This window comes from Lutzomyia longipalpis, chromosome 4 (assembly GCF_024334085.1).
Source record: "Lutzomyia longipalpis isolate SR_M1_2022 chromosome 4, ASM2433408v1".
Taxonomy (NCBI): domain Eukaryota; kingdom Metazoa; phylum Arthropoda; class Insecta; order Diptera; family Psychodidae; genus Lutzomyia; species Lutzomyia longipalpis.
In genome coordinates, this window is record NC_074710.1 from 19,519,418 (window position 1) to 19,529,571 (window position 10,154).

General features: G+C 37.2%; 3 protein-coding genes across 3 annotated transcripts in view; 1 reads left to right on the plus strand and 2 right to left on the minus strand.

Annotated features, from left to right (window-relative positions):
* Positions 1-3,262, plus strand: part of LOC129794706 (gamma-aminobutyric acid receptor alpha-like) — a 117,067-nt gene extending 113,805 nt beyond the window's left edge. The window contains exons 7-9 of the mRNA XM_055835553.1: positions 1,243-1,529; positions 2,344-2,665; positions 2,743-3,262. Coding sequence (XP_055691528.1) covers positions 1,243-1,529; positions 2,344-2,665; positions 2,743-2,969 — 836 coding nt within the window. The 3' untranslated portion in view covers positions 2,970-3,262. The remainder of the gene's footprint in view (positions 1-1,242; positions 1,530-2,343; positions 2,666-2,742) is intronic.
* A 73-nt stretch (positions 3,263-3,335) lies between these two features.
* On the minus strand, positions 3,336-7,854 carry LOC129794746 (glycerol-3-phosphate phosphatase-like). The gene is made up of 4 exons (XM_055835600.1): positions 7,477-7,854; positions 7,117-7,415; positions 4,079-4,428; positions 3,336-3,958 (listed from the first exon to the last, which is right to left on the minus strand). Exons 1-4 carry the CDS (start codon positions 7,571-7,573, stop codon positions 3,778-3,780), a joined length of 927 nt encoding a protein of 308 aa, XP_055691575.1. The 5' UTR covers positions 7,574-7,854; the 3' UTR covers positions 3,336-3,777.
* Positions 7,855-8,568: 714 nt separating this feature from the next.
* Positions 8,569-10,069, minus strand: LOC129794747 (glycerol-3-phosphate phosphatase-like). The gene is made up of 5 exons (XM_055835601.1): positions 9,943-10,069; positions 9,755-9,879; positions 9,388-9,686; positions 8,844-9,193; positions 8,569-8,774 (listed from the first exon to the last, which is right to left on the minus strand). The coding sequence occupies exons 2-5, from the start codon at positions 9,849-9,851 to the stop codon at positions 8,594-8,596; spliced, it is 927 nt and encodes a 308-aa protein (XP_055691576.1). The 5' UTR covers positions 9,852-9,879; positions 9,943-10,069; the 3' UTR covers positions 8,569-8,593.
* Between the last annotated feature and the right edge of the window lie 85 nt (positions 10,070-10,154).

Sequence of the window (10,154 nt, forward strand, 5' to 3'; positions counted from 1 at the left end):
CAAAGTCTATTTCGCACGAAAATGGACGATTAGATGCCATTGGAATGTTGAGAATGCAGAAGAATTGCATTGAAATCGCTATTTATTGAGAGAAAAACTGAAGATTAGAGACAGGAAAGTCATGTTAGTAGTCGATTTATAAAGTTAACTGAAAAGAGAAAATATCCAGAAAGTTCTGGGAAATGTGACAATTTCCCAAAAACACAGCCCAAAGCAACTTCAAGACTCGCGGAAAATGAGAAACTTTTTAATCTTTCAACGCGAAAAAGGATTAGTTTTTGCCCACAAGAGTTCTTTTTTTCCTTGCTTCTCCCAGAGCTTATTGCACTTCCTGTGACGATGGAGGTGGAACTTTTGCTATAATACCTACACTCAGACTTTAAAGGATGCTGCCTAGCTTGATGGGAGAAGCGACGTCATCCGCAGAAATCTCTTCCCGTGAAAAGTCAATGAAAGTTTTAAAAAGGATACTCACAGGGAGGAAGAGACGTAATACGGATGTTTAGAAATTAACAAGAAATTTATAAAAGAATTAAATTCTTTGATAAAAAAAAGAATTTTAGAGAGATTAACAGTTAACAATTCAGCCTGGAAAATTCAAAAATTGCGCATTTTCCTCAGTCAGAAAAATTCAATTTTTCTTTCAATTCCTGTAATTTATTAAATGAAAATTGAAAGAAAAGATTTTAGACCATTCCTTGAATCCTCAAAAATTCCTAGAAATTTTAAAATGAGACATTTTTTTTCTAATTTTTCCGTAATTAATCAATTGAAAAATGAAAGAAAAGAATTCAAAGAATCCTCTAAAAATTCTCTCAGAAATTTTTCAAGTGAATTTATTTGTTAAAATAAAACGCAAAACTCTCTCAATCATCCTCACACCTGGCCATCACAAAGTGAGTAAATTCTGCGTGAGATTATTTCCCAGGGGCCCAATTTAAATGAGAAATTTCCCTGTGAATTGAGCGCCATTTTATTAAGCGGAATTCTAGGTGGTTGAATTAATGCGGAAAGACCGAATCTCTGGGTTTCCCCGAGGGGGAGGCGGATGGGTCTGTGGATTGCACACACATTGTATGCGCCATCCTCCGGGATTCGCATGTGAAAGTTCTTTTGTGTGGGTGGACAAAACACTCGAATCGCCCCTCATTGTTGTCCACGCGGTACAAAGTGTTTTGCGTACAACCCAACAATGGCAAATTAACATTTTGTTGAATTCCTTCCTCGCCCCCCTCCGAACAGCTGAATACTCCATGCTGTTGGTCAACTTCCATCTGCAGCGTCACATGGGGAACTTCCTCATTCAAGTGTACGGACCATGCATCCTGCTCGTCGTGCTCTCGTGGGTGTCCTTTTGGCTGAATCGTGAAGCAACAGCCGATAGAGTTTCATTGGGAATCACAACAGTCCTCACAATGACCTTCCTGGGCTTGGAAGCACGCACAGATCTGCCCAAGGTGCCCTACCCCACGGCTTTGGACTTTTTTGTCTTTCTCTCCTTTGCCTTTATCTTCGCAACGATCCTTCAGGTACGTTAGAAAGAGGAGTTTGTTTGAAAGAAACGTTTGATTTTGAATTTTGAAAAAAAAAATTCTCGTTTTTTTTAAAATAAAAAACCGTTTAATTGCTTGATATAAATTTTGAAAGCAGAGAGTTTTGTTTTAAACAAAACTCGCATTCTTTGGGTCCCAAACGTGAAACATTTTATTTTTTCATTTTTTTAATGAATTTTGTTGTTTTCTAAATTACAAAATCCATCAATTTCACGCAAAAGAAGCCAAAGAAGACGTTCAAACTGAGAAAAGTCTTCTGAAAGCATCCACACAATAAATATCGTGATAAAAAGAACGCATATTTCAATGTTTCACTTGAACGCGAAAGGGTTAATTTCATTGTTTTAAGAAGTGAAAATGCGTTGAATTTACGTAAATGAGGCTAAGGAATATGATTTAACTCCAAAATTTCTAATGAGAGCATTCATATAATATAAATCGTTATAAAAAGGATGCTTTTGTGTCAATGTTTTCATGTTTCATGTGAACACGATAAGGTTAAGTTGAACTCTTAGCGTCATCTTGAAACATTGTAGAAACATACGATTTTTTCATTTCGATATTTTGTTCTATGGATGCTCTCAGAAGACATTTCTCCATCAAAACGTCTTCCTTCAATTCTTGAACGAAAAATTAACGCATTTACAATTTATTTTGAACATCAATTTAATTAATTTAAAGTCAAATAAATATAATGCTTAACGTTTGAATTAGCATACGACCAAATGAATGCGAAAGGGTTAAGAATCTTTCTGAATTCTCATTTTCCTTAAAATCTTGCCCCTTTTAGTTTGCCATTGTGCACTACTTCACAAAGTATGGCTCTGGTGAATGCTACTTCAGCGCTGAAGACTTCAACACGGATTCAGAGAGCGAAAGCGATGATGAGAGGACTCCGTTGAAGAGTGGAGGCGGAGTTAAGGCGAAGCAACAAGCAACGGTTAATGTTTCAAATGGCGCCAGTATGTTTGAGGTTATCCCCTTGTCTGTGTGCTCTATCCCCCCAACGCCAACGAAGACAACACGAAGATCCTTCCTGGAGATTCTCTGTTGCCGAAAGAGTGTGGAAAAGGACACGATTTACGCCATGACACCTAGCCCAGCTGGAACAGGTTAATTGGCTAACCTACAAAGCGTCCTTTTACGCTGAATAATTCTTAAAATGTTTGCTTTCTTTTGTCTTTTGTAGTGACCTTCCAAAGAAGCTCCTTTTCTGCAGCAGTTGCCGCTGAAGGAAGCGTCAGGAGGCAGAGGCGGCGCAGACGACAGATGCCGCGTTTTAATTCCGTTTCAAAGATTGATCGTGCATCGAGGATTGTCTTTCCGCTGCTTTTTCTCATGATTAATTTGTTCTATTGGTATTCGTACCTCACACGGAGTTCAAGATTCCCAAAATCATCAGCTTTAGGAACTTAATTTACTTCCAATTGAAGCGTGAATGAAACAAGAAAAACTGAAACAGAAGATCGAATAAGATCACAAAATAAAACATGGCGAATTAACGGAATTTGTTTTTGAATTTTGTGGAAGTATTCGCGTGTCCCATAATTATACCCATTTGGCTGGAAACTTTTAATTAATACCTGGATAAATATTGGACAACTCAATGTAATAAAATTGAAAGATTTTAGAGAAAAAAATCTTGATTTATTATTTTGCAAAACAAAAAAAATAAGAGTTTGTACCATCTAACATCTCAACGAATATAAGAAAAAAACTTAAAATCACTCCGGATCTTTATGGGACAGCCCAGTGATTCCCCAAGAAAGCAAACCAAAGAAATGCTTGAAAAAATTCTTTAATTGTCCATAAAGAGTTTATTACAGTTTTAAAGAATTTCGTAAAAGACGTTACGACCGTTACGACTAAAATGTTTTATTAAATAAGAAAAAAAATATTAATAGTTGTTTTAATGTTAGAGGGACCACAAAACGCTTGGTAAGAAAATATAATATTAAAAATAAAATAAAATGATTTAGTAGCTGATTAGCTGTATACTGGAAGGCCCACGGGGATTCCTCTAACTATAAAAGGAGTTAATAAATATTAAAAAAAAATATATACCTATATTTAATGAATAAAAAACTTTAGTGTAAAACAGAGAGATTGAACAAAAAATAATTAAAATAAAAAAAGCTGTAGACAATAAATGTTTGAAAAAAAAATATCTGTAGTAAAAAAATCATTTTTTTATTGCTTTGGGAGCTAAAAATTTAATTCATTCCTAATTTAGGTAATCTAAAAGATCTCCTAATTTTGAAACTATAAAATCAGGGACTAGTTTCCTTTCCTCAGGATCAGATGATTTTAGCCAGGTCTGTACGTCTGCCTCTTTGTGGATTCCCGTCTCAACCAGGAGGGTTTGGAAACCACAATTTGCACCCAAAAGGATATCTGTGTTGCACCTTAAATTAGAGGAAAATAAAGGTTTTAAATCCTGTCCTAAACAGTCCTTAAGAAAGGTTAACGGCTTCCTAGAAAATCAGCAGAAACGATTTTTTTGAAACTTTGAAGTCAGAGCTCACCTGTCTCCAATCATTAACGTCCTCTTGGGATCTACGCCATGTTCCCTGATTAGTGTTTCACACATGAAGGGATTTGGCTTCCCAACTACGAAAGCCTTCCTCTCAGCTGCTGTTTCCACGCACCGGACAATGCTTCCGGTCCCAGGAATTACGCAATGTGGCAGTGGAAAGCGCTCATCTGTATTTGTGGCCACAAAAAGGCATTCTGGGTTGTCAGCATAGCTACAAGCTCGAATGAGCTTTGGGAAGCTGAAGTGCTCATCAAAGCCAACAACAACAGCGCCAACATTTGGATCTGGCTTCAATTCTTCATTCACAAAGCTCGCCAGGCCATTTTGCAGGACATCAGGCTGCAAATTTTGTGTTAGAAAGAATGCAAAAATGTACTGGTAAGCTGACCAAGCTTACGAGAGCTGTGTTTCTTTCAGTGTACCAATTTTGTGAGAGCAAACTAGACGCGAATTAATTCAAATACATACGCGCAAAGTAGGGAAAATTAGAACAGTCATACCCTAATAAATCTTTAGAAGGCTATATCTCGAGAACGGATCCATAGATTTTCATAAATTTTTTTTTGTTTGAAAGGTATTGAAGTCAGCTATAGCATATCGAAAAATGAGAAAAATTTATGTCGCCATTTTCGAAAAATTCGTGTTCGAAATTTTCGAAAACTTTGTTTTTGAGTTTAGCGCCTCTTGCGGTCATTTCTCGAAGTTGCAATGTTCTAGACATTTGAAGGGTTTCACGAAACCTTTAATTTGCGCTTGAGTTGATCGAAATCGGACTTGTAGAACCCGAGATATGACATGCTAACTTTGGAAGGCTATATCTCGAGAACGGATCCATAGATTTTCTTCATTTTTGGCATGAAGCTAGATAATATGATCAGCTACAACATATCAAAAAATGAAAAAAAAAATTATGTCGTCGTTTTCGAAATATTCATCGAAAACTCATCGAAAATTTTGTTTTTGATTTTTGGCCCCCTAGCGGTCACTTTTGAAACTTCGGATGTTCTAGAGAGTTGTAGGGTTTGTTGAGATCTTTCATTTGACCCCGGGTTGATCAAAATCGGTCAAGCCGTTTTCGAGTTATGGTCGATTTTCGATGAAAAATTGTGGCGGCCATATTGACTAAACGGCTTGACCGATTTTCGAAAATGAGGTATCGTTGGAAAGCTCTTGATGTCCCCTACAACATATAAAAATTTCAGATTTTTACCTATTACAGGGGCTGAGATATAGCGAAAACAAAATTTTGAGGTTATCCAAAATGGCGGACGCGGGGGTGGGGGGTAAAATTTGACATCATTATCGGATGTCTTCCAGTCGATATTTAAACTTTGCCGTTTACCGCAAGTCTCTATCTATTACCGTTCTCTTGCAATTTAGCTCTGAACTCCGGACGGACGGCCGGACGGCCGGAAAAAAAATTTTTGGCGCATACGTTTTTTGGAATGTGGGGACCCTAATTCGTGCTCATCCCAAGTTTGAGCCCGATCTGACGACTTTCGATTTTGCTCGGTACACAAAAGCTGTGTCTGAAAGAAACACAGCTAATATCAAGAATGTAGTTTTTTTGATCTAAAGAATTTTCTGGTTGTTTTGGTAAGTATGAAGTTCTAAGCAAAGTTTATTAACTCTTGTTCTTAATAAGTGCCTTCAAGATGCTATTCCTGAAGATATTCGGTAAAATTCACTACTTAAGTCCGACTTAATACGTGTTTAGGCCAAATTGTTTGACAATATAAATCTTTGAGGTTTCAATTAGGCTAAGTTAAGGCTGAATTAGGCCTTAAGAACTTAATTCTAGTTAAGAAACTTTTTTTACTCCTGCTTTCAAAGTTTTAACGACTGTTGGATTCTTTTGGATTCAGGTCTTGCCTAATAAAATCTAAGCCTAGACCACAATAATTGGATCTAGCTTAAGAAACTTAAGCTTAGACTAATTAAGAAGACTAATTTTAGGATCTAACTTAAAAACTGAAGTATTATTAAAAAAAAAACTTTCAATCTAAGCTAAGAAAAACATAGGTCTAGGCTATGAAGCTTAATAAATCTAGTTTAATGAAAGATAATTAGCTTTAAAAATTAGAAATTTTAGAAATTAGCTTTAAATTTTTGGATCTACATTATCTTAAAGAAATCTTAGACCTTGCCTAAAAACCTTAACCAAAAAAACTTAAGCTAAACGTTAGTACTGAATTTTACCCATTTTAGCAACGGAGATTAGGATAACCCTTCGACAGATCTAATGAAGAGGATTTCTAACATTCGAAACGTTCTAAATCATTTTAGGCTAAAAGTATTAGGGGTAGTTTAATAAAACTTAAGCTCAGTTTACAATCCCGGACCTAGGTTTAAAAATTTAAACTAGACTTAAAGTCTTAGATTTAGCTTGAAAAACTTTAGCCTAACTTAAAGTTTTTGGGACCAGGGAAAAAAGCAGGCCTAGTTTAGACATCTCAAAGCTATCTTAAAATAGATAAATTAAAAATCTACAGCCTAGCAAAGAATTTTAGGACCTAGCTTAAAGTAATCTAAGGCCTTTAATTTTTAATTTTTTAAATAGAAGCCTAAAAACTTAAGTCAGATTTAGTGCTGAATATTACCTATTGTACATAGCAATCAAGTTTAAGATAACCCTACGATATTATCCTTTAATAAGGACCTGATGAAGAAGATTTCTAACATTCGAAACGTTCTAAATCATTTTTTTTTCTTTAAGAAAAAATTAAAAAATATGAAAAAGGTCTTCAAAGTCTTCTAGTTTCATCTCAAAACTTAGAAGTCATCCAAATTTCTTATCATGCTCGTAAAAAGAAATGAGCCAAAGGCAATCAACCTGGCTATGTTTGCATGCTATATCACGCCTCTACTAAAAGACGATAAGGAGAGAGCATGTAAAAAATGCTGATTGTAATCACAATGATTCTGCAAAAAAATTCATTGAACTCCTAAATCCAGAAGAGCTGGGAGAAGAGCTTAAATGTCTCAATCCAGGACTTCCAGATCAACTCAAGAACATCAAGAACTCACCCCAATTCCAATATTTTTGATCCCAACGGCATCCAACTCCTGCGCAACGCCTGTACTGCCCACCACGTAGGCGGTCTTGGTGAAATTTTGACTCTTGAGGTACTGAGCAACCAGGTAAGCGGTTGAGATGATCCCATCGCGCGGGATGTTGAAGTTCAACTGACGAGCTTTTACGAGAAATTCATCCCTTGTCTTTGTGGAGTTATTCGTGACAAAGAAGACCTTCTTGCCCATCTCCAGGAAGCGATTAATGACATTCGGAGCACCCTCGAGGGCGTCATTGAACAACCAGATGACCCCTGTAAGGACAAGCACGAATTATAACTCCTGGTTAAATCACCTTCCGGGAAGCTTTCTTACCATCACAATCCGTCAGGACAGTGTCGAAGGAACTTATAAATGCCTTTATTGCTTCCTTTGGAAGACTCTGTAATCTCGTGCCGGATTGTTTATACATTTCCGGTGGGGGAAGTTAGGAAAAATCAGCAAAAAAATAACGATTTTCTGTGACCTCTGATCACCTTCGGGATGCAAAACAACTGATACTGAGCACTGAACAGCAGTGAAATATTACGCAAACAGGGGAAACAGATAGAGAGGAAGCTCTGGAGGAGTGCTCAACTGAAATTTATCGCGGATGATGACGAATTTCGTGGGAGAAATGTGACAAAATAATTTATCAACAGCTGCGAACCAGCTGATCCCAAAACACGGCCTTTTTTGGTCAAAACATTCGACGAGTTAAAGCTCTGCACAGTCTACTAGGTTTAGGTTTAACAAATTTAGACTTTAGACAGTCTTAGATTTTAAAACGATTTATTGTAGAAGAGTTACAGACGTTAAGAAATATAATTTTACTTATTTAATTTTAAAAAAAATCGAGAATAAAGCAATAATTTTGCTAGCTTAGTTTGAAAAATTAAAGAAACTCAAACGGTTAGAAAACTAACCTAAAAACCGTTTTCGTCCTATTGCTCGATTTTTAAAATGCTTAATTTTTTTAATTTTAGATACACAGATGCTGTATTATGTACCACCGAGCAGTGCTGCGTGGGCGAATTCTCCTGGCGAAGCTCGGACACCGTATTATATAAAATTATCCCAGCAATTTTTGCCCATCACTGCTCGGTAACCACCAAGCACCTTTTCGGCGGCTCGGAGACCATCATCTTTCTGAATGCTGAATGCATCTGGACCGCCAGTCCGGTCTGTAAAAGACTGGAAACGCGTTTGGAGTGGCTTTAGGACACAGGTGCGCGGCAAGATAAGGAAAAATGCTTTGGAGCAGAAGAAAACGGGAAACGGCCCACGAAAGCACAATCCTTTGACTGAGAACCAAGAAAAAGTTCCAGAGCTACTTTCATTAAAGAAGGGCTAGATTCCTTACGGTCCTTAAAGGCCTAAAGCAGAAGAGCCAAGATCTGGATCTTTAAAAGGTAAAACTCAAAATTAAATCTACAAAAAATGTATTGTACTTTTATTCGAGATAAGGTAACAAATCTCCAATTTTACTGACTATAAAATCCGGGACTAGTTTCCGTTCTTCAGGATCAGAGGATTTTAGCCAGGCCTGTACGTCTGCCTCTTTGTGGATTCCTGTCTCAACCAGGAGGGTTTGGAAGCCACAATTTGCACCCAAAAGGATGTCTGTGTTGCACCTTTAATTAAAGGAAAATAATGGTTTTACCTTCTGCCTTGAACTGTCCTTAAGAAAGGTTAAGGCTCACCTGTCTCCAATCATTAACGTCCTTTTGGGATCTACGCCATGTTCCCTGATTAGTGTTTCACACATGAAGGGATTTGGCTTCCCAACTACGAAAGCCTTCCTCTCAGCTGCTGTTTCCACACACCGGACAATACTTCCGGTTCCAGGAATTACGCAATGTGGCAAAGGGAAGCGCTCATCTGTATTTGTGGCCACAAAAAGGCATTCTGGATCATCTACGTAGCTACAAGCATGGATTATTTTTGGAAGGCTAAAATGTTCATCGAAGCCTATGACAACGGCTCCGATATCTCGATGTAGCTTAAGGTGTTCCTGTGCAAAAGTTTGTAAGCCGTGTTGCATGACTTCAGGCTGTTGGTGGAAGTATTGAAACACGATTGAAACATTAAGTCTAAAAGTGATTTTTGAGGAAAGAGGGTCCAAGCCAACGTTTGGCGCTTCAAGTATTTTATTGAAACATTGACGAAACATTGGGAAAAAGGCGGGAATGCAAATTTTGACCAAATGATTGTCTAGATTACCACGAAAATGGGTTTAAAACTCACCCCAATTCCTATATGTTTAATCCTAAAGCTACTTAGCTCCTTCCCTAAGCCCCTGCTACCAATAACATAGGCTGTCTTGGTAAATTTATGATCTCTTAGGTACTGTGCGGTCATATAGGCGGATGAAATGATCCTATCGAGAGTCATGTTGAAATTTAGCTGATGTGCTTTCTCCAAGAATTCTTCCCTCGTCCTTGCAGAGCTATTGGTGACGAAGAAGACCCTCTTGCCCATGTCCATGAAGCGATTAATGACATTCGGAGCACCCTGGATGGCTTTGTTGAGGAACCAAACTACTCCTTGTGGAGGAAAATTCAATTTTAAAGTAACTAAGAAGGACTCTTTAGCTACTTCTTTGTCATCTTACCATCACAATCCGTCAGGACAGTGTCGAAGGAATTGATAAATGTTCGAATTGTATCCCGTGGGAGGTTCTGAAGCCTCGAAGCACTCTGTCTGAACATTGCAAATGCCCAAGCAGTGCTAAATTGCCTGAAAGAAGATTTAATTCTGGATTAGACTTAAACCCAAAAACTCTAAAAATAAATATTTTACTTTTTTAAAAGAAATCTGATTCTTTGGTCAATACAGAATTATTCTATTCTAATAAATATCACAATAAAACAACAAAATAATGAATATTCTTTGAAAAATAAAATACGCAAATTTTATGAATGGATCAGCTGATTGTCTAAAACTCATCGATTACGTCGATTACGCTAATTACGACATTTCGTAGTAAATTCGTTGAATGTGTTTCGAATGGG